The 23,790-nt window shown below is 35.1% G+C and overlaps 2 protein-coding genes across 7 annotated transcripts; both read right to left on the reverse strand.

Annotated features, from left to right (window-relative positions):
• Window positions 1-31: 31 nt before the first annotated feature.
• Window positions 32-14,550, reverse strand: LOC117933884 (histone-lysine N-methyltransferase ATX4). 4 transcript variants are annotated; one of them, XM_034855454.1, is made up of 23 exons: window positions 13,331-14,550; window positions 13,164-13,219; window positions 12,859-13,069; window positions 11,831-11,956; window positions 11,666-11,734; window positions 11,494-11,562; window positions 11,276-11,367; window positions 11,042-11,134; window positions 9,290-9,425; window positions 8,254-8,359; window positions 8,022-8,121; window positions 5,355-5,479; window positions 4,780-4,925; window positions 4,082-4,186; window positions 3,278-3,342; window positions 2,870-3,083; window positions 2,190-2,276; window positions 2,022-2,078; window positions 1,833-1,922; window positions 1,202-1,288; window positions 1,002-1,076; window positions 695-795; window positions 32-406 (listed from the first exon to the last, which is right to left on the reverse strand). In XM_034855454.1, the coding sequence occupies exons 1-23, from the start codon at window positions 14,258-14,260 to the stop codon at window positions 316-318; spliced, it is 3,231 nt and encodes a 1,076-aa protein (XP_034711345.1). In that variant the 5' UTR covers window positions 14,261-14,550; the 3' UTR covers window positions 32-315. The 4 variants fall into 4 exon arrangements, with proteins under 4 accessions (XP_034711345.1, XP_034711344.1, XP_034711348.1 ...); XM_034855453.1 differs by having other exon boundaries at window positions 2,022-2,081; XM_034855457.1 differs by lacking the exons at window positions 32-406; window positions 695-795; window positions 1,002-1,076 and having other exon boundaries at window positions 1,209-1,288; window positions 1,833-1,890.
• A 3,237-nt stretch (window positions 14,551-17,787) lies between these two features.
• On the reverse strand, window positions 17,788-22,471 carry LOC117934109 (zinc finger protein CONSTANS-LIKE 1). Of its 3 annotated transcripts, XM_034855726.1 has the most exons (5): window positions 22,420-22,438; window positions 22,231-22,296; window positions 19,790-20,296; window positions 18,917-19,066; window positions 17,788-18,286 (listed from the first exon to the last, which is right to left on the reverse strand). In XM_034855726.1, the coding sequence occupies exons 2-5, from the start codon at window positions 22,231-22,233 to the stop codon at window positions 18,194-18,196; spliced, it is 753 nt and encodes a 250-aa protein (XP_034711617.1). In that variant the 5' UTR covers window positions 22,234-22,296; window positions 22,420-22,438; the 3' UTR covers window positions 17,788-18,193. The 3 variants fall into 3 exon arrangements, with proteins under 3 accessions (XP_034711617.1, XP_034711616.1, XP_034711618.1); XM_034855725.1 differs by having other exon boundaries at window positions 22,231-22,463; XM_034855727.1 differs by lacking the exon at window positions 17,788-18,286 and having other exon boundaries at window positions 18,997-19,104; window positions 22,231-22,471.
• Between the last annotated feature and the right edge of the window lie 1,319 nt (window positions 22,472-23,790).

The raw sequence follows: 23,790 nt of genomic DNA on the forward strand, positions 1-23,790 counted from the left end.
TGCCCAATCTCAAAAAGCTGGGAAGAAAATCTAAGAAAATAGAAAATGAGGTTAATATATTAAGAAGGATGTTGGAATCAATATATACACAAATGCCTGGAGACCAATCTATAGCTTTTATTAAAGCTTGAAAGATTATGAGAACAAAATGAAAGATAAAATACAGGCTCATTGTAGAGAGGAAAAAGAAAGAAGAAAGAAGAAAGCAGAATTAGCAAGACGACTGTGTATTAACTCCTTCGGAGAAGGCGATGATAGGGGGTTAGCGTTCCTTGCGGAGAAACAATGGAGTGTTGTGTGTGTATACGTAAATACCTAATTCATGAATTTTCTGCAGTTTGGAGCTTTACACAAACAGGGGACCTTGCATTCGTCCGGCTCATCGGGATCAAACAAGTAGTCATACCTGCAAACACAACCCCATACATAGTTTATCACAACACTCTAAACATGTAGTGGCCGGTGTATGTTTTCTTTTATCTGAAGTCTGAATTTGTTTGACATCTAAACAAGAATTGAGAAAAATGTCACCCAAGCTTCAAATTTGCTTTTTGTGTTCAAACAAAATTAATATCTGCAAAAGGACTTCAAAACATACCATTTTTCTCTTGTTTAATTGTCTATGAAAATTCCATTAAATGACACAAAGCACATGCACTGAGAGAGAGAGAGAGAGACAGAGATAGATGCATACGTTAGCTCATCGCCAGCAGCAACATTGGTCTTAGCAATAAGAACAATCCTGCTCTCATCGTCACCCACACTCATGATCCTCGCATAGCAGTTGGGGGCACACTGTTTCATAGAAACATAATTTGGATTAATGAAAAATGCATATAAATTAAAGCAACAAGGCAGATTCAGTTTAAGTCTGAGGAATCATTTGTCCTATTATTTTTTCAACTGTCAAGCTGCCAGGAACTGTTCAGGTAGTTGGAACTATTGGAGGAGGGACACAAACCTAAACAAAAAACTATCTGATGTGGATAAGAATGACTTACTGAGTGGTTGATTAGGCGGGCAATGTTTCCTTTATCTGTAGCATCGACTACCACTTCTTCACTGATCTTAAAGAGCTGCAAACACAACAATATCAATTTATTTTAATGCTCTAAAGAAAGAAGAGGAAATGCAAAAAATTTGGTTGTTTTTGGTGGTCTTTTTAGAACTCAAAGAAAGTCGAGAAGAGAAAGATTCTCACATAGCAGTCTTTTCCTTCTAATCGGTAGCGCACCTCCCTCAGATCTGCGATACTGCGCCTCACTTGTTCACCTCGATATTCAAGAACCTATAGACAAACACACATTGGTTTAAAATTTTATTTTTAACTCAGCTCATTTCCAAAGATCCAGCCCAGGAAAATCCTTAAAAGAGAAAGAAACTAAAACTGAATCAGAAACAAGGGCATGTATCCACAAGCAGTAGTAATCACTAGAAACTGTTTTGCTAAGAGTATGTGTACAGAAAAAAGGAGCATAAATGACTACAACATTATCTTAAATGGAACAGGCATTCATCAACACGTTTGAGAGCTCCTTTGAAATAGAATGGTTTATTATCTTTTAAATTGGATTTGACATGAGTCAATAGTGTCTTTAATACTGTTCTAGATTAGTTTACTTCTTTACATTTTTAAGACCATTTTCTAGATTCATGAAATGACCGGTATCATTTTTTGTTTCTGACCACCATTTGAAACAAAGTACATCAAGTTTTTAGAGGCCCCATGAGGCTAATGAACTCAAGAATCATTCCTTAACCTTCAGGGGGTAAAAAAGAAACAAAGAAATTTCTTTAGAAACTCTGTAATTTGAACTTGTCAGGGTATGTACCATATCTCCTTCTTGAATAGCTTGTCGTGCAAAGAGGCCCCACCCATGTATTCCAGATCTACCAAAGCAAACCCTATCATTTTCAGTCCTCTGGAGTTGTGTATGAATGCATACAAAAAAAATAAAAAAATCGTCAATCCAAGAAGTTGATAGGAGGATAATTGCTGAACAGAAATGATGAAAATTTACCTGTAAGTGGTAAAGCCGTTCCCTGAAAGTAGAAAAATTTTTAGGCTCTTCCACTTCCTGCTTGAAGAAAAGAAAAAACCACGCGTCACCCTTATAGTGATTTCTATTTGATTGAATGGAGGAAAGGACAATGGATTAGATGTGGTATAACAAAGAGAAGGAATTTACTCTGAATAAATTCAAGCTTTCTATTGCACTCAAAGAATGATGGAAGGGGCCCTTGACTTGGTGGGCAATGGCTTCTTCTACTGTCCTCTAGCAATCAGAAAAAGATACAAATGAGAAAATAAAGAGGCCCGTTTTATACCACAATGAAAAATAATTCATTAAAAAATCACAACCAAACAAATAACTTATAATGGTTTTGAGGGAGCAGGAATTGTGACCATTACAGTTATTTTTAACATGGAAGAAAACACAAATGAACTTTACCAAGTAAAGGAGTATATATAAATATCAAATCGAAATATGAATGGCATAACTAATAGCTCTTTTCTCATTACTGAATAATTAATGAAGCGTTCAATGAAGGGCTTCGGTCAAAGGAGGTAAAGGATCAAACAGTTCAATATGCTTGAACTATTGGAATAAGTGGTATCCAATTTATCACCAGCAGACAAGGACATGCACAAAATTGATAGAAAAGTCTTAGTTCAGAACTTCTAAAAAGAGCATGTGATATAAAATTGGAGAAAAATGAGAAAGGGGCAACAAAATAGGATAGATTCAATTGAAGAATTGGTGCAGGGCCAGCATATGTAACTATTTAGATGCAAGAGTGGGCTAACAATGAAAGAACCTAGCAAACTGCAAGCGACGAGGAAATATATAACTTTCATCTGAGGTACCTTAGTATTTGATTTTGATCTTCTAAAAATCCGGCACCTTGCAGCAGAGAATGGCTCAAACTCGTCAGTTTCCACTGTAGGAATCTGTTGAAGTTCTATCCTGTTGGATGAAATTAACCTTGAACCGGACTTTTTCTTATTTTGGATGAGGCTTTTGGTAGAGAAAACCCCTAGGGGAGTTTGAATGATTAAAACAGTATCAGGATTTGGAGCCCTGCACCAGAAACAAAACCATGAACAGAAAAGCTTGATTAGGTTGTGAAAAACACAAGGTAGAGTTGAATCAGCACATGAACCCATCACATCCAACATGTTAGGGTGTCTATGTGTGCATGCATGTGCATGTGCATGTGCATGTGTGAGTGTGAGAAAGCTATATTTTCTCACTCACGTGTAAGGATTCAATACCTGTGATAAGCACAATATGAAACCATCTTTGTTATCTGTCTGCCATTTTTCACCAAGCTGTGCAACTGCAATTAGAAGGCATGAAGAAAATGCAATCACTGATCAGCAGAACAATCATCGCCTTGACCCAGAATAAAAGTTTCAACAAGCTATGCAGAGTTCTCTAAACCTAAAATGTAAAAGAACATAAACCCAAAGGCCAGATTTGCATACTGGGTGCTGATATTCCTATCATATGATGACATATGGACACTTGATAAACTTCCATTAAATGCTCATGGAGTAGCATATGAAAGACTTGGGGAATCAGAATGTGTGTGCCTATGCACACATCACTGCCAAGCTTCAAGATGCAAATAGAAACAATGTCCCAAATATACTTGTGGAAAGCTTCAGTTCTTACAGATAGATCAACGATATGATGGGGAAAAAAAAAAAGAAAGAAAAAAAGGCAGAAATCTGCAGGAGAATCTACCCAAAGTATTGGATACAAACAGAGAAGGAAACTATAAGCAAGAATACATAGTAACACCAATAACACCACCAAAGCCTTACAAGCTTTGTTACCAAGGATTGACATGCCTTTTCAAGTTTTTCCTTTTTCCCATCAATTCCAAGACTTTCACCAAAATGTACCCCGGGTTCACAAAATATGATCAAATAAAGGGATAGAAAAGTATGACAACAAAAAGGAATGCGGCAACTCTGAATTCAAGACACTTCTTTTTGAGATGAAGTACTCTTTAAACTATAGTACTTTAAACCAAAAATGTTATTACAAATAGACAGCAATGAGCATCTCACCTCCATACGATACCCCGCCCTTGATGCACACATTGCATGGTAGTAAGTAGAACACTTGCAACACTGTGTGCATGAACCATGTATTTGCTTACAGATTACGCAAATCTGAATTTCATGAAAACAAGGCAAACCAGATCACATCAGCTGAAGATTCATGTGCAAGAAAACCAACTCATTATTAAACATCATGCTAACATTTTCAAACTAGAATGAGATTAACTAAACCAGATTCACAATTGCTCACATGATGCATTCTTAGATAATCTTTTCGACTTTTCCATTGGCTTAATTCTACATTGCTTAAATAGATAAAAGAGAAATTCACTCTTCAGCTTTAAACAAGAGTCCCCCTTCACATTTTTTTATGGATGAGTTTTTCTTAAACATTGTCATCATTTCCTATTGAAACTAATGATAAACTATATTCATAAATATTTGATTTATATCCTAATGAAAGAAGATCAAGATAATATTACAGCATCGTACTTTAAAATATAAACTAATAATAATAGTAATAAATTAAAGATTGCAATCCCCAATAGATACCTAAGGTTCTCAAAATAACTTCCATTTTTTTAGGTAATTTGAAATAAAGAATAAAGAATGGGGAGAAACATGCCAAGATTTTCCCCTACAAAGCAGATGAATAAGAACACGTCTGAAGCAGTTGTGACTAGCAGCTAAAACAGTTGCTTTACCTTTATAAAAGAATTTGATGGAATGCTCAAGATGCCAACAGCAGGCTCCATCTTTTCATCACTTGAGAAAGAAACTTCAGGTTGAAACCAAGCACAAGTGACATGAACCCATAATGTCTCAATATCAGTTGGCTTTAGAGCACCACCTAAGAGAAAGAAATTTAACCACAAAAAAATCAAAGAATGTTCTTCGTTGTGAGTAACTAAACTCTCCAAACCAAAGGAAACTCCTGAAAGAAATTCTGGAACTAAGTTATACACATCTTTAAAGGGAAGAATAAGTTATACACATCTTTAAAGGGAAGAAAGCAAAGAGACTATGTAACTTTGATGTTGAAGTAACATCTATATTAGTTAGGATCAACCTAAAAACATTGGAGATTTTACATAGGGAGGGCAAAAAAGGGAAAATGGCAAAACTTCTTGACATGACACCACCAAACAAAGCATCCTTTCCCGGGCATTGCTAAGAAAGAAAACATTATTCATTATAAAACTGCATAAATATAAATGACAAGCAAGTCAAGGTTTAACATTTCTATAACTTGAGATTCCTCTCAATCTTGGGAACATACCTTTTACAGGACAAAGGCAACACTCCCGCTCAACATCAGGTGTTTCACATGCTCTGCAAACCCATGAAGTGAAATCCTGAACATTTCTTGCCCCATAACACTCTTGATGGACAGCTATTTGACATCTGGTATAGAAATTAAAAAAAAAAGTAATATAATTCATTTAGTGTTATTGGAGTACACAAAAAGTAAAATCTCCAGGCAACAAAAAAAATTCTTTGGTTTAACAGCTACATGGGCAGAAGATTGAAGCAACAATAAGAGAGGAGAGTCTGATACATAGACTCTCATTCAGCATTCAGCATTCAGCATTCATAATACAATGCAACACATTACCTATCAAATAATAATAATAATAATACAATGCAAAACATGGGTGTGAAAGCAGAAGACTTGGAGTAAGTACAATATTGCATGGGTTCCACTTCCACCAAAGAGATATAAAATGTGAAAGATTATCAATAACCTAAAACCATAGTCATTAACTCGTAAAATATATCATGTATTATTTTTCCACTTTTTTGTATCACGTATCGTAAATTTTTTTATATAATGAAAAATAAATAAATAAAAAACATGCATAAATATACTTATCTATTGGAAGCATGAACTATAGAGTAATATATATATATATATATATATATATATATATCCCCAATGGGACTTGAACTTGGAACCTCCCACAAACAATCCTTTACCACTTGAGTCAAGCCTCAAGGGCAACCATATTGTAATATATATTCAATTTTATCATAAAATCTATAAAAATAAACATTTTGGTTAGATATGATTTCTATTTCCAAATTATAACATCGCATATGTACTTACATATGTTCTAACTTTTCATGTTTGTCATCACTCTTTCTCTACCAAGAAAAGAAAAAATCAAAACAATAATAATAGTAATAATATATTGAGTAAAATATTTTGTTCATCAATTAACATTATTTTCAATGTCCATATTCTAATTATTCAAATAAAAATTCCGCAATATTTATTGTTAGAATAAATTTACTTAACTTCCAATATTGTCTTTGACAACAAGAATATAATTTTTTTTATGTAGGATTATTTAAACTATTTCACTCCCTTTTATGATAGATTTTTAACCTTTTTGTACATTTTAAACAATTAATACACCAACGTTTTTAAAAAATTAAATTAAATTTGATTTTTCTTAAAAATTATGAAAAATAGTTGAAGTTGAAGTTGGATGTATTATTGTATCGTTGTACTGTATATCATATCATGTATCATATAAATATCATAAGAGTACAATTATAAGCAAGGTTTGAAATATAGGTAAATACAGATATATCGGTATTTAGATTTTATAGATATATTGGAAACATCTGAGAAATATCAGTGGATATTTTGACAAAAATATCGGTGAAGCGAAAATTATTCAAAATTCATGGGAATGCTTGAAAAAAACTCTAAAAAATTATAAAATAAGAAAAAATATAATGTTAAAGTTATTTTATAAGTATAATTGATATAAGTACTATTAATAATAATATTTATCAAATTTTTATAAAAAATTAGTTTAAATTCTTTTAATATATTTATATTCATTTATTTTAAAAAAAATTAAAATACTTTTATTAAAACATGTTCTATTACATTTTAAATAAAAAATTAAATTGATTTATATAAAATATTTTATTTGAAATTTAATTTGTAAAATATTATTACAAATATGTGGTGACAATTTTTTCTATTAATATTAATTTATTTAAATAATTAAAATTATTAATAATTTATCTTATCAAATTAATTTTAATTTATAAAATATTAGGACTTCATTAAAAAAATTTATATTGTAGCAAATTTTGAGTATAATTATGTTTTAAATATTTTAAAATAAAAACATTTAAAATTAAATGGATAAATAAATAAATAAAATTAAGAGTAAAGTGATAGTAATTTTTTTAAATAAAATATAAAAAAATATATTAAATTTAAAATAAAAGATATAATAAAAATAAATCATTTAAAATTTGATAAATTAAAAAAAAAAAAAAACTTTCAAAAAATCGACGATTTTTTGTCGATTTTTTTTGCCGGTATATCACCTTCGAACCGATATTTCGGCAATTTTGCCACGAAATTCTAGCCAATTGATAATCGGTACCCGATATTGTTTCGGACCCCGTCGATATCCAATATTTCGCTGATATTTCGGCCAAAAAAACCGACATTTCGATCCTTGCTTATAAGAAATTAAATATTTCAATGCATATCAATTTCCATTAAAAATGTATTGCATCATTGTTTCACATCTTGTATTATAAGTTTTTAACAACTATGCTTGAAGCCATCTAATCCACTATGTTATTTAGCATTTGAAGACCTCATTGAAGTCTTGAGAGCTGCCACTATTGTAAACAAGCTGGAGGTTAGGACTCTGTCCAACTCACCCCTGCTAGGACATACTTGAAGGGACCAGTAGCGGGAAGCAGGAAGACTGTCAACATGCTAGGAACATGTACACAGCACACAATCCAAAATTACGAGATTGCAATACCTCTATACCCTAATAAACTCATTGGACGCTTACAATGGTGATCCCAAGTCATTGTGCTTCTGCAATATGTTCAGTTATTGTGCTAAAGGACCATTATGAAACTAGCTACTCAGACACAAGATAATCTAAATTGACAATACCTGTTGCATATAATAATTTTGTTGTAGTCCCAATCTTCAACCCATCTACATACAGCACATCGTTCTGTTGTCCACCTAGCATGAACAGGCTCATATTTTTCTGTCACAACGGAAGTAGGAATGCAATCAGTTGATTCATCAGTGACAGCAACTTCTAAAGTATCTCTGCTGCAAATGCAGCTAAAAGAACCATCATGTCCAATATTAAAAATGCATAATAAAAGACCTATACCTTGCAAAAAAGTAAGCAACTTCTGTCTTCGTTCTCTTATAGAAGGTCGTTTAGGAGGGTTAACAGCAACAAAACTATTATCATGATACTCTGCAACTTGCAGCATCTGCACAGTCAAATAAGATTGTATTGGAAATCACATATGTACGATGCCATATATTGAAAATCAGTACAATTTGGGCTATATGCAATCATAGTAGAAGAAAATACACAAGAAACAAAAAATGTACTTATTCAGCAAGTTCTCTCACACCGAGAAGACAGAAATTCATATCAACCATAAGAGTACAAAAGAATATGAGAGAGAATATCTCTGCATGAAAACAGAAACCCTAACCGATAAAATTACACAAAACACCCCTATAATTTATCCTTGCCCCTTAGGCCTAGAAGTCCAATTAATATGAGAATGCAAGATTCCTAGCAAAGGGGGTTGAGGTAAGAGAGAAGAGTATGAAACATTTCCCTAATCACTAAGATAATCACTTATAATTTGTAATGAACAAAAAAAGATGAAATGTGTCATGTGCTTATCAAAAAAAGAAAGGAAAAGATGAACTGTTCACCCAACAGTTTCCAGTCCCCCACAGGCGGCTCGACTGAAAGATGCTCCAACTCCCATATGAGAGGTCTCAGTTTCGAGCACTAAGCTCTACCAAATACATGGTTCTAGGGCAAGGGGTTGTGCATCCAAAATTTTCCCCATCCTTCAAAGCAGGCCTAGAGGATTTCCATCTTATTGGGGGAAAAAAATCTCTCAACAGTTTCATCTAAAACCTAGTGGTTCCCCATTCCTCTTGAATCAACATTAGACTTCATGCAGCTACATCCAAGACTAAGCCTTTACCAAGATAATAGCGTCTCCAATTATGTTTGCAACAGAACTTGATATGAGGAAGACATTTGCAAATGCTGATGGAGAAGTTACTAATATACAAAGCTACTCTTCTCCATAAAAGAAATGCATTTAAGCATACTTAGACAGACTACAGGGGATAATAAAATTAGCAATAAAAAAAATTAATGTAACACGAACCCATTGCTCCAATGACAACATGGAACCTTTTACCCTAACACTTGTCTTCCAATTTTTCCCTTTGGAACCTGTGTGACGCTCCCATTCAGTAAGTGATTGCTTTTCCATCCCGCATGACCCACACTTGCACACAACTCTGAAAAGAAAAGAAAATATGAAGTTAATGGAAGCCCATTGATCAATCTTATTTGAACAATAACATATGTGTATATAAACATACAATAGAAAGGAATAGAAGCAATTATCTATTTCTATGATCCATGTCTAAATGTAATCATTGCTAAAAAATAATTCTCAAATTATCCCCAACTTTCTCATATAGCTAAATCAGCAATTTCAAACCACTTGCCAAAATTCATAGAAAAAATGTAGACTCAGTTCTAAAGCAATGACAGTATTCTTTACAAAGTTACAAACATGCACTGGTACTCTCAATTTCCACTCTGCCAAAATTCATAATAAAGAAATGTAGTCTAAGTTCTAAAGCAATAACAGTATTCTCAATTTCTTTCCTGAATTGTCTGCCAAATATCCTAGAATCCAGATACTTTCAGACTCCAAAAGCAAACCTCACATATCTGAAAATAACTATGAAATCACCACAAGGGACTATTATAAGCCAAATTAAAGGTGATTCCAAGAAAAGAGCAAAAGCAGATTTATATTAATTAATGTAATATTTTCCAACTATGACGCAAAAAAAAACAAAACTCCCCAGTTATTATGTCAATAAAATTTGACAGCCATATTACAGAAAAAAAAAAAAAAAGTATCCCCTCCAAAATAGATTTTTCTTTTCTTTTTTAAAATGGTTTCCTCTAATGTGGATTCTATATCCAACTAATTAATAAGGAGCTCTGCATAACTAGGTCAGTTAATGTGAAACCCCCATGTCAAATTGCAGGTCTTAGTTTCATTAATTCCAATAACAAGGCAACAAGTATCACCATCAAAAGTTTTAAGGGGTGGGGGGACGACCAGATCCCCATTTGGATTGGGAATTAACGCATGCTTGCAACAGAGATTCCAATTGCTAAATTCTCGTGGAATAGATTCTTGGATTTTCCATTTGGCAATAGCCCACTGTAACAAATAGAATATCTAATTACAAAATAAGTAGTCAAGCTCATTCTTTTATGGTCAACATTTTCTGTGGGTTCATGGAATCAAATCAGGAACCCTCCGCCCCCATCTCAAATTTTGCCACCTGAGGCCCCAGGGCCACAAAACAAGTGTATGACATCAGGAGAGGTTGCAAATCCCAAACCCATGTAACCAATGAACAAGGCGAAATAAGAAAGAACAGGAGGAACTTATATAATAATCTGTTTGCATATGCTGGCTTGCTGAAGGAGATATTAAACCCTTGGGGTAAGGAGGATTGACTAAATACATCAGCATGTTGGATTCAGAAATACGTGTACAAGCTCAATCAGGTTATGAGATGATGAGACTATGACTTCAAACTTAATCAGCACATTCTCTTTCAGGTTTGAGCACAGGCTTATGTTCAGAAATAAGATCAACATGCTAGCTAAGCATTTAACACTATCCAGTGATGGTAAAAAGCTCCCTCCATCAAAACATAAACGAGGGGAAAAATGAAATAAAGCTCAATAGAGTGGAAAAAAAATTCTTTCTTTCCTATGAAAAATTGCAGCCAACACAATTTTTTTTTTAAATTTTTGATAGTAAATAAGTATGTATTAAAAAGCAAGGAGATATAGCCTACACAAAATTATTGATGCTTACAAATGAATGCTTGGGAAATATATGCCTTCCACACCCGAGCAAGTAACTGTAACCTTGTTAGGCAGCACTAATTGACTGTTGTTTTTGTTGCATCTGTATTGAAAATTCTACCATTGTTAAACATCCAATACGCATCTGAATGCTACATAGCTGGCAAATGAACTAGTAATAGAAAGCAAAAAAATGAATAGATAAATAAGGAAAGGAAAAAAAGGAAGATAGAAAAAGACTTACTTGACTTTAGGCTGCCATCTTTCTGAATCTGACAATTCAAAATTAAACTTTGCTTTGCAAGCAGGGCAGTAATAATCAGTAGCCCCAAGATTCTAAAAAAAGAAATAATTCAGTCAGAGAAGTCTACAATTTTTTCCTTCATGCACTTAAAAATGATAAGTGGTTGTGGTCAAAAAACAAAAGAATAATGTTTGGAGATGGAACTGTGATGAGCCAACCTTGAAAAGTTTACTGGAAATTTTACCACACTCTGCATGCACCCAAACTTTGCAACCATCACAGCGCACCTGATTCATTGTTGGAATCCAACAATAGATTAATTAGACAACATTAGCTAACTCTAAACAGAAAAAATAATCGCAATCTCTAGTTGGATTGTCAGACTCCCACCCAAGTCCCACTGTCTGATTGATTCTGCATCTTCTTGCATATGCCACAATACTGTTTGGATTTTAACAACTGCAACAAGAATTCATATATTCATTAACAATACAGAATATCCAGAATAGAGAGCTTATGAAAAGAACACCACCGCAAAAAGCAACTAGTACAGACCCTATCACAGGTTTTACATAGAAAACGGCCTTTAGGAGTCAAAACTTTCATTTTCTTTGTACTTTTAAGAGGAATTCTCAAGCCACAGCCATCACAAGACCATGTGTCCTTCTTCCTAAATACATCCTGCAGAGAGAAACTACATTGGATGAAAACTAAAGGTTGAGAGAACCAATTTCACAACAACAGAAAAAAGATCAATAAAAAAAAAACCTTTACTTTTAATCCACAAGTTAAAACCACAATGTTACAGAAAAGCCCATCATCATGCCCAGTATCCATTACTAAACTTAGTTCTACAAATGTCGTCTCATAGTTAATACTTTTGGGAAGGTTGCTCAAACATTCCTGCCGTAACATATGATATGTGAGACTGGGTAGCTCATGTTAGGTGTAGGTATGTGCTAAGCAATAGATTCATCTAATAATTAAATATTAGGATGGGGTGACATGGATAACTAGTCAAGTGTCAAATAGTTCACATAGTCCCCCATTTCTACATGAAGGAAATTCTTGTCTTCTTTGAATGCAACCTACCTTGTTAGAAAGGGGTATCTCATTCATTCTCAAACAATCCTATAAAAGAGAAAGAGATTAAGAAACTGATTAGGGGAACATGGGTGGAGTCAGGAATGAGATATAGGGGGGCCAAAATGAAAGAGATTAATTTCAGGGAGCAAAAATAAGTTAAAAAGCAAGATTTGGCTCACTAGGTGTTTTGTTTCTCTCTTAAACTGAGGTTACAGAATCAAAGCAAGATAAATTTTTTATTTTCCAGGGAGGGCATGTGCCCCCTCTGAGCCCCACTTAAATCCGCCAGTGCAGGGGAACTTACAGTAAATTAGGAATTTGTTCCACTCTTCCTTCACTGAAACACTGTTGTTGGATACATGTCTGAAAACAAAATGCTAGATGCATCCAACAATACCCAAACCCATGCCATGTCAAACATAATTACGTTGCACATTTCAAAGTTTCCACATAAAACAAATAGACAATAAAAGAAAAAAATTCCTGACACCACTTGCCTGGTCCTGAGAATCGCATTCTTGATCCTGATTCGAACCAGTAGCCTCTTGGATCCCTCTAGTGGATTCAAGATAATTGGGTTTCCCAGAAGCCACATTTATATCCTCTGTCAGCTTCTCAATAAAACCATTTTCTGCAAGAAATGCCTCCTCTATAGCTGTCCGAAAATCACTGGGCTTATTATCATTCAAGTCACTTTGTCCCTGGAACCTGAACATAACAGGTTTTACCTAATCACATGAACAAAAAAACAACTTTCTAATAACAAAAGAACAATCTATGCATGAATCCAACAATTACACACCTTTCTACATTATCTATGAATGAAAAAATCATCCCACGCTTAATCCACCCATAATCCTGCTTGTCATCATTTTAAAAAAAATCATAATAAATAATCATATTCTTGTTAACAAAATAAAACAAGCCCATAAATACCAGAACAACTTCAATATATAAATTAAAACTCACTCGACTCCCATTTCCAGAATAGCCAAAGAACATTACACAAGCTGCGCCAGCAATACATGAACTCAAAACTTGCCCGGGTGCTTGCGAGGTTGGATCAATGACAATGGCAGGCCAGAAAGGATCCTTCTTCCCTGACTTTGCCCATACTATATCACCTGAAATAAACTCCTCTAACCTACTACCACCTTTACTCTCTCTATCGACTCTTCCCAAACCGAACTTTTCCTCAACTTCGTCAGTTGGATACCGCTCGACCTCTGCCAATTGCTCATGCAGAGAAGTAAGTGAACTGCGCGAACTGGAATACTTCTTCTTGGCACCAACATTCTTAAACCCAACATACCCCATTTCATCCCCGTCTTCTTGACACAATGCCGAGAATTTTCTACATTGGTGTCCAAATTTACCCTCATTTAGCCCCTTTTTCACACTCTGTTTCGGGGTTTTCGAACAAGGTTTTTCTTTTTCCGGTTCGAAATCCTCATCTAGAATGATCTCACGAGCATTGGGTTTGCTCTCTTTCCTCCAATTATCAAGAATTGAATCGTTGAATCGAGATGGGAGTACTTGAACTCGTCCCCTTGACGTCCTCACCAGCGGCGGCCGGTGAACCTGAGCCGCACGATTCATAGCTCCCACGCCGTCTCCGTCCTTGGATTTCGACACCACCTCGCCGGCGCAGGTTGAAATCTCCGTGCACCACGACGCCTCCACATCTCCGACGTGACCGCCGAATATCCGTTGAAGGCCGTACCCGCTCAACGGAATTATCCCCGCGGCGACGTCCCCGAGCAGATTCAGAGGGAAATACCCATTCATCTTACGCTTCTTCTTCGCCGCCGGCGACTCATCGTCGTCCGCCGCCGAGTGGCCGAGTCTGCATCGTTTCATACTCGGCATTTTCGATTTCAAATTGCGCTTAATTATCATTGTTCCCCCCTAACCAAATCCTATTCGAATTCCCAACAAAACCCCAAATTTCCCAAAACCCTAATCCCAAACCAACCCTCCAAGACCATAGAAAATTTCTCCACAATTCCTCCGACCCAGAAACCAGCGACCCAGATTCACCACAATAGTCAACTTCCCCGCGAAAATTCACGCGAGAAAAATGCTGTTGGGCGGGATCGAAAATAGGGATCTCACCCCAGACGACGAAGAAGACGAAGAACAAGAAGAAGCAGAAGAAGAGAGAGAAAAAGAGAAAGAGAAAATAAATTCCATCAATACATATATTATAACTATACTAATTAAAAAAAAAAAAAAAACCCTCCAAAAAAATATTCAATTTTTTTCCTAATTTTTTCAGAAATCTCAGAGAGAGAAAGTTGAAGAGAAAGAGAAAGAGGTGGTGTTTGGGCGGTTTATCCTAGTATAAAGCTAAAAACTTAAGCCTTAGGTGGTCAGAGACCAAGCAATGGTGACCATTTGGTTCAGCCATGGTCTGAGTCTTAGTTGGTTTTATGGCCTTGTCTTCATGGCTTTGATTGCAGACAGATAGAGCGATGAGTAAGCTCCAAGAAAGTTGGAAAATAATTTGAGATGGAAATTTTTTAAATACAAAAAAAGAAATTTTCCTTTTTTATTGTTGGGTTTGTTTTTTTTTTTTCTGAATTTTTGAATTTTTGGATTTGAGGGTGGGAGCTTGGAGAACTTAATTTCAGTAGCTTGTTCATTTAAGTTCATTTTATCAATCACTTGGTCTATAATTCAATGCAATGTTGCCCAATTTCATTCTCTTAACGTATGATTTTACGTTATCTTCACTCCTAGGACTTCAATCTTCTGAAATTTTCGGGTTCCGGCAAGCTCGGAATGCTAAAAGAGATTTTTGGGTGGCATTTGAGATTGTTCATGGGTAAGTTTCAGAAATATAGAAGTTTATTTGAATATTTCTGCAAGTTTGGAGCTGAAATTTTATGATTTTTCCCTCGGGTTAGTGTTTTTTGGTCGCATTTTGGGCTGTAATAGGTTGGCGCGGGTGTGCTGAGATGGGTTTATGAATTTTGAATCTTGTGTTATTTCCCCTGTTTGGATGCTGAGAATTTAGTTGCATTTTAGGCTATACTTTGACTTTAGTTACAGGGAAAAGAAAATCTAGTGCTGATGGTGGGAAGTCTTTTGACATCAGAGACAGGGTAGAAAACGAGGAGGAAGAAGGGGGCTTAACAGAGGCACCCATATCAAATGTAATGGAGTGGAGACGGGGCTAGGGACAAAAGAGTCATTTCATCTTACCGATAAATCACCGGAAAAGTTTTGGCACGATAAATGGTCTGATCACAAGCCCATGAGCTCCCTGAATGCGTGGTATCACGGTAGCTAGACTAGACCACTGATTCTGTACACATGACGACCCAAATCCTCTCAACAATTTGTCATCAGGTGGTTTATGATCAAATTTGACCAATTTTCGGGTTTCTAGGAAACCGATTATAATATTGGTACATTTTGTCATATGGGCTTGGAGAAAGGTAAGAGGTTTCTGCTCTGATACACATGTAGAAGAAGCCAAGAAGATGGGGCTTCTCAGGGCTGGAAAATATGGGCATGGAGACGAGGTTAGCCTCAAAAAGGGCCCCCTTCTACCATTTTTCGGGCTCTATGATGATCGATGCTAGAAGAGCTACGCCAATCCAAAAGATGCCGTAGAAGGAAGAGTCGAATAAATTTCTAAGTTGAAAAAGTGGGTTTTCGTAAGGAGGATTAAGGAAAAAAAGTACCGATGATATATATATAGAGAGAGAGAGAAAGAGGAAGAGAGAGAGAGAGAGAGGGAGAGAGAGAGAGGGAGAGAGGGAGAGAGTTGTATTTAAAAGAAATTGTTTGTATAAACTATATACTAAAATTATATAGTATAGTTTAGGAATATGATTTTTGGTATATGATCATGGCTCGACAAATCCTTTAGTTTTTTTTGGGTTCAAGGAGCTCTTGTGTATTAATATTTCATGAATCTCATGGGGATTCCTGGGGATTGATGGAAGGATGGAGGAATATTTGTGGGACGATGGATCATTTTTACCATGTAGTCCCATTAAGTGGAGTTAGTTTGCTTGTGAATAAGGGTGTTTTTAGTAAATTTACATTGAAAAGTACACAAATCTAGGGTCAAACCTGCAAAATTCAACTGCGTTCCTTGGATTTAGTTTATTAGGTACTAAATGGGCTTATATTTGTGATTGGGTTGGTTTTGCATTAGGCCCGTTTACTGGGCCTGCAAGCAGCCCAATTTGAAAGTAACCGAAATTTATTAAGTAACTGAAATTTTTGTTTTTGATAAAAGGTAACGTAAAGAAAATCACTCTCTCATATCCAAAACTGAGATCATTACACTTAGGAGGGACATAAATTTGTAAGTCTTGATTTCCTTTTATTCATCTTTTAAAATGAATTTTTTTTCACTTTATTTATAAATATAATCTAATTTCTTAAAGATTATTTCGAAAGCTTTAATTTCAATTTGTATAATCAAATTTTAAGATAATTAAATATTAGAATAAGAATAAAATTTAATATGAAATTACTAAATTTAACCAAATACTAAAATAGGAATATAATATTGGAATTTATTTATGAAAATGTCATTTACATTATTGAATTTAGATGTCTCTTAATAAAACATAACGATAGAAAAAGTCAACAGATACTGATAATGTTTATTTTGGGAAATGTAGAGTTTGTTTGACAACCATTTTCTAAAATAATTTTCTATTCTTTAGACTAAAAAAAATAAGGAAAACGCATTTGACATTCAAAAACTATTTTTCGTTTTTTATTGCCAAGCACAAAAAATAAGATGTTTTTAGAAATATCGTATGACAACCAAAATCTATTTTTTGTTTTTTGTTCTTAAGAATAGAAAATAGAGTGTCTTTAGAGTTTTTATTTTTTGTTTTTAAGAACATAAAACAATGTCATTAGAGATGTCGGTTTGACAACCAAAAATTATTTTTTATTTTATATTCTTAAGATGTTTTTAGAAAATATCTTATAGTTGTTTGTAATTATTTTAAAGAATAATCATATAAATATACATAATGATTAAAAATAAAACACTAGACATAAAAATTATTTTTAAAAATATTTCAGATTTCCAAACAAATTTTTATTTTATAAAACATTAGAAAATAATTTTCAAAAACGGTTTTAAAAAATAATTACCAAATAAAACCATAATTTTTATTTTCAGAAATACAAATTTTCATTCCCAAATTTAGATATTGATGAATAAAAAAGAAAAGGAAATCATATATTTTTGAAGTGTATTTAAAATATGTTTTAAAACCAATACATGAATTATGAATGTTACAAATCATATAAAAATTTACATGACATACTCCTAAATAAAATTAAATGACTTAGAGGGTTAGTCCATGGGTTAACCCACAAAGATAAATAAAAATAAAATATTTAAAAATAAATAAATAAAAAAACAAAAAAAAAAACCACCTCCCTTAAAAGAAACTACAATACTGTTATTTCATAACACATATATGAACAAGTACATTAATGTTTTCACATCCCCTCTTATTCAACAAACCCTATGTACAACCTCTAGTGGGGGATTTTTTTTTTCAGTTCTACAGAGGAGGAGATTTTATTACAACTAGTGACAGATACAACCAGTTTGTAAGTGTTGGAAAGGGTCCCTTCCTTTATAGAGGAGATAGAGGAGAGGGGTCTGGCTTATTCTGATTCACTACAACATATTTATAGCCTCTTACCAAACTCTATTTGCCAGGCTTACACTGGTACTGATCTCTTTCATTACTTTTTTCCGGATTTTTTTTTTCTTTTTCTTTTTCTTTTCGCTTCTTCATTCCTAACCTTTCTTCTTCCTGGAGTTGCAGTTAATACTAGTCATTGTCTCTTGGTCATGTCCAGTTCTTCAGTCTTCGCAAACCTTCCGCGGATCCTTGGTTGGCTGTCAGCCAGCGCCTTCCTGCAAGCATACTGAAATGATACAATAACATTAGAAATACATCAGTGGAATTGGCTGATTGGGTTGAATCCTACAGCGAAAAAGTGAAAAATGGCTAAGAGGGTAGAAAGATGAGCAGATGGGGTTGAAGATGAAGGGTGGAGTGACAAGAAAATTCGGTATTTTATGATAGCTTGAGTTTTACAGTGAAGAATCTGAGCCACCTAGTGGCCAAGAGACTGAACTGTTGAATTGATAATAACAGGCACGCGTGCCTTGTGGTGGGGACTAGCAGTTAAAAAATTGCTTGTCTCTTGGTCAGAAAACAGAATTTGTCCTGTCAACCATGGATGTCATCTCAAATGAAAATCAGTCACCAGGGGAATAATCACAATGTAAAAAATCATTGCTAGGTAAGACTTGAATTTGCAAAAATGGTTGGGTTTTTCGCCTCATTGTTTGGAGAAAGAAAACAATGAAGGGATGCAAGGATGTCAGCTATTTGCAGAACCATCTGAGCAAGTCTATGATCTAATCCTTTACTGAATGTGCTTTGGGGTGGCAATAGGCTGGCCTACTTTAGTCTCTTTGAGTTTGTCCTAAAACCCCAGATAAAACCCTAGAGCTGAGTGTATAGAAACAGTAACTGGTTATTGTTTTACCTTGATTTTTCGGCCGAAGTTCCTCTTGGTCCTCTTGTTCCTGTATCTGGAAAGCTTTTTCTGGCGATCTTCAGTGGGGGTGTAGTTGCTGACAACAACTGGATGGTCGAGAGGAGTTCGAATGAGGCTCATATGGCCATTACCGAGTGTCTGTCATAAAAACTCAGAATCAATGACTCAGCCCCATCCTGTTGAAATGGCCAGAAACATCTAAACATTTCTCAGTCTGTAAGCTTCGTTACAAAGCCAATAAATGCTCAGTGATCAATTGGGAAAAACTTGGATTTTGGCAGTCACACTGGGTAGAACAGAAAACCAAATATTGAGCCAAAACAATAGCTTTGGGTTTTGCAGAGAAAACATTATTTTTCATGAACTAGATTTTGAAAATAATTGATCAGCATCTAGGCTGTAGAAGCCATTGTAGGACATTTTGAAAATAATTGATCAGCATCTAGGCTGCAGAAGCCATTGTAAGATCTCAGACACTACCAACTCTCTTAAAAGTAATTGTTGTTAGGAAAGACGCATACCCTACCCTTATAGTGCATTCACCCAAGCGTCCACGGCGAACACAAGGGGAGTTGATAGACGCAGCCAACTCTTTGATCTGCCAACAATCTCCCCCCTCAGCGACACCCCTGAGGTTCAAACCCGTGACCTCAGCTTTGATACCACTTGTAGAATCTCAGGCGCTACCAACTCTCTTAAAATCGAGTTGGTAGTACCTGAGGTCCTACAGCCATGAATACTCATATGACCTCTATTCAATTACCTAGACTAGAATTTGAAATCAAGAGATAACGGTAAAGCAACTACTAGAACGGTTACAAACAAAACCGAGATCAATGCAAAGCAACCATTAAGTCTGACCTTTATGTCTCCGTCACTGAATGCCCTCCGCATCCCATAAGCAGCTCCAAAGTCCATTCCAGGGAAGTCCAGAAAGTTCGGCCTCATGGCAGTCCCATTGACCCACTCCATCGAGCTTAAACACCCCGAGCTGACACTTTTCTGGAACAATCCTTCATAAAGTGCTTTCTCCTCTGCAGCTTGAGTCTCTCCCATCCTTGCAACCGGAATCTTGATATCCAGGACCTCAGAGAGTGGTGATTCTATTACAGTTTTAGCCAAGAGATCCTTCTTGCATTCATAGAAAACCTCACTCAAAAGCTGCTCACTTTGAATTGATTCGATATCCGAGACCTTGAGCCCTTGTGGGGAGATGACATCTTCCCCACAAGGTATCATCGACATGGCTGCAGTCATGGGATCAAGGCCCATGACTGGTTCTTCAATGATGGGTTCCGGAGCTTTGAACAGATCTCCTTCTGCTCCCAGGTCATATTCCATTATGGTGGACATCTGAGCCAGGTGGCTCTACATCAGAGAGGAACATAGAAACAAGAACAAGATCAACAAATACCAAGATGTAAGGCAGGAAAAAAGAAAAAGGGAAAACAAGTACCAAAACATTGTAAACTAGAACATTTCATGATGATTCTAGTCATAGATTGTGAAAATCAGGAGCAATCAGTGAATCAAGTTCTTAAACTAATACAAACATAAACATGTATCTAAGACCCAGAAATAACTGGAACCATTTGAAACTATAAATGAAACAGGATGCAAAAGTATTAGAATTCTCCTCTCGTCTGATTATGCAAACCAACTACTAAATAGGAACTCCCCTTGTGAAGGGGCGTAAAATATTTTGCGGGTAACCTTTAAATCCTTCACATGAACCTCAAACCCGAACCAGGGGGTTTGTAAGGACTAAAACCAGACAAACCTCAGCTAGATTTAGTCAGCCTGAATTGGTTTCAGTTTGGGGATCTTCGATAGAATTACAGCTATATATATAGGGGAAACAACCAATTAGTTTTTCCAGGAATTCACATACTTCTTGAATTGAAGCAGTCCCTAAGAATACTGAAATGAACAGATGCAACAGTAACAAGGCATGATTTGAGCCTCATCCAACATGATGGAATTTGTATTCAGCTTTAGTTAGGTCAAGTTGGCTAAACACAGCTCAATGGCCTCAAAATTAAACCATAGGGTTGAGACTGGATTCAGATAACAAACCCCAAATGAATTGAAGTTACCCTAAAGGGGAAAATTCTCACATTTGTCAACTAATTCCACATATATTTGAAAAAATTCACAACTTTGAGCCACCCAAATTTAGCCAAAAATTCCTAATATAAAAAAAGGCAAGCATGAGAGAATCCCTAGTGTATCAATTTCGGTTTCTACAATTTCCACATGCTCTAAGTTCATATCTCCAAGCACTATTCCTTCTTAGCAAACAGATGCAACCCAATTACCTTCAGGACACTCTCCAAATGACTAATCCACCTAACAACTCAGAGTGGAGGATTTCTTTTCCTGGAAAATCAACCACTGACAATGAGGGCAAAGCTCCACTACAAGCTTTTCACGGGGTTTTTTCCTTTTTTTTCCCTTTCCTTTTTTACAAATATGGTTTTCACACCATCAATAAAAACTCATGTTGTGTGTGTTTAGCAATAAAGTGGGAATTAACTTTGCCTTTTCCTCAACTCTTTTTTTATTGTGATGAAAAGTGAAAACCCAATTCCCAGTTGACATCAGAAATTCAAGGAAATGGAAAAAGGATTACACAATACGGCTCATATGACTGTGAAATGATTTCCCACTTGTATTCTCCTTTACACTTTTTTTTTTTCCAGATCCAGCAAGAAAAAGAGAACTTTAATGGTTTCCCATTTATGCTTTGTTTACTTGCTGTGAAAATGTTGAAAAGAAGTAAACTCTGAATCTTGGATTCCATTTTCTGGAAACCAAAACCACATAAAAAAAAGAAAAAGATCCAAAATTTTCTTTTCTTTGCTTGTTTCCGCCCTTTTCGTCAATTTTCTCAGCAACCAAACACAAAAGCTATACAACAAATGCAACCGACATAAATAATTAAAAAAATTTCAGAAATTTTGATTTTTCAAGATCAGAACAGGAATAGTCGGCAAGAATTTAATCACAATACAAAGAAAATATAAGCTGATGCAGATTTTCACAGCATCACAGCAGAAAACAGAGACCCACAAACCCAAATGTTCTGTTTGATAACTGGGAAATTGCGAGAAATCAAAAAAGAAAACCCATTCATATTAAAAAAACCCAACACCCACCTCAAAAACCCAGCTTCCATTTCACTTTTTCCACAATTCCCACCATCCAAACACACCCAAATTCCCATTAAACCCAAAAAATCAACTTCCACACTGCTTCAAACCAATCCAAAAAATGCACACACAAAAAAGAGAAATGGTTACCATTGAAGCATTAGTTTTCTGTGAAAAACAAAACTCCTCAAGCTGCTGGAGCTCCTGAGAAAAGCACTGAAAATAAGGATACAAAAGCCCAGCTTCAGCATACATTTCTCCCCCTCTCTCTACAAGCATAGAGCTTTAATGAAGATAGAGAAAAACAGAGCAAAAACAGAGCAGGGCAGTAGAGTGAACCAGGCACGCAGTAATGCAAGAGAGAGACGCTAGAGAGAGAACATGATATTTGGGAATTCGACTTAGGAGAGAGAATTTATAATAATGAAAAATAAGTATGATGATGCTATAAAAAATGAATAAATGTGTGGAAAAAAAAAGGTCCGAAAAGAAAAGAAAAGGGTTTCTTTTTGGGTGTAATATGAAATGAGGACAAAGCATAAAGGACATCATCATATTATAATGTATCATGCACTGTCCTCATGTCTCTCATCATGCTCATTTTTTAATTTCTTTAATGAATTTTTTTTAATATATCTTCTTTTTTTTTTCTAATTTATAGGTGAATGCACCAAACCTAAAGCAATGGACATGTTTGTGGGCAGGGCAGTGTTTGTCCCCATTCGAGTGCTGTAGTCCCACACTCACTCCTATGCATGTGGATGCCAATTACTATTTGTCTTTCTTTTTTTTTGGTTTCTTGTCCAATAAGTTGGGTCAGGGCTAGCTCAATTGCAATGTGTTCATACTACACCTGAGGATCCTAGGGCAGATAGGGTGGAATTTCATCAAGCTGGCTTGACCAAAGTGAAAGTAGTTTGATTGGTAGAAAGTAATTTGGTCATATTTGAGAGATGACTTGGTGAAATGTGAAATGGGAAAGGATTTTTGTTGCATTATTTGATTATTTTAACTCCATAGTTGGAAAATGAAAGTTATGTCTTTTTGGTAGAACAAAATAAACAGGAAAAAAACAAAAAACCAGAACTAAGTTAAAGTCCAAATGACTTAGAAAGTATTCTTGTACATCTTGTTTAGAGGAGCTGAGTAATGGTGCAACTTAAGACCTTCTTATAGAGCAAAAATTTTCACCCCACCCCAGATAACCCTTGAGACATTTATGCTATATACTATAAATATTCCATCATGAATTGGGTTGAAGATAACAATGTCATCGAAGTAGGGATCAGATAGTGCTAGCAATAGCCACCAATATGGTTGCAAGCATGTAGCATTGAGTGAGTAAGAATGGTGGTGCAAGTGATAAGACATCCAGGTATTATCACCTCGTGCTTCTAAGACATGTAGTGTTTTATTATTAACTAAAACAAATGTCACTCCTAAATGCAACAATGATGATATTGTAGTATAAACGTTAATATTATTGGTAAGTGCATACTTAAGATGGATAATGGTTTAGATGATATGACTCTAGCATATTATTATCTTATCTTATAATAATTATATAATATTTTCTTATCGATTAGGTGTCAATTCGAAATACAATATCGAAAAAAATAAAATAAAAAAGAGCATGCTTATTATTTTATTATTAGTTTAATGTTTAAGATCAAAAAAAATATTTTTTCATCATTTTCTTCTCGTTAGTTC

Source organism: Vitis riparia, chromosome 16 (assembly GCF_004353265.1).
Source record: "Vitis riparia cultivar Riparia Gloire de Montpellier isolate 1030 chromosome 16, EGFV_Vit.rip_1.0, whole genome shotgun sequence".
Taxonomy (NCBI): domain Eukaryota; kingdom Viridiplantae; phylum Streptophyta; class Magnoliopsida; order Vitales; family Vitaceae; genus Vitis; species Vitis riparia.

Excerpts from the sequence above, each read along its gene's own strand:
- LOC117933884 (XM_034855453.1), bottom strand. The coding sequence starts at position 14,260 with ATGATAATTAAGCGCAATTTGAAATCGAAAATGCCGAGTATGAAACGA. Across the intron at positions 11,735-11,830 it reads TATGTAAAACCTGTGATAGG|TTGTTAAAATCCAAACAGTA; the intron begins GTCTGTACTAGT and ends TTCTTGTTGCAG. Across the intron at positions 9,426-11,041 it reads TATTTCCCAAGCATTCATTT|AGTTGTGTGCAAGTGTGGGT; the intron begins GTAAGCATCAAT and ends TTTTCTTTTCAG.
- LOC117934109 (XM_034855725.1), bottom strand. The coding sequence starts at position 22,359 with ATGCTTGTAGAGAGAGGGGGAGAAATGTATGCTGAAGCTGGGCTTTTG. Across the intron at positions 20,297-22,230 it reads AGAAAACTAATGCTTCAATG|AGCCACCTGGCTCAGATGTC; the intron begins GTAACCATTTCT and ends TCTCTGATGTAG. Across the intron at positions 18,287-18,916 it reads ACTTCGGCCGAAAAATCAAG|TATGCTTGCAGGAAGGCGCT; the intron begins GTAAAACAATAA and ends GTATCATTTCAG.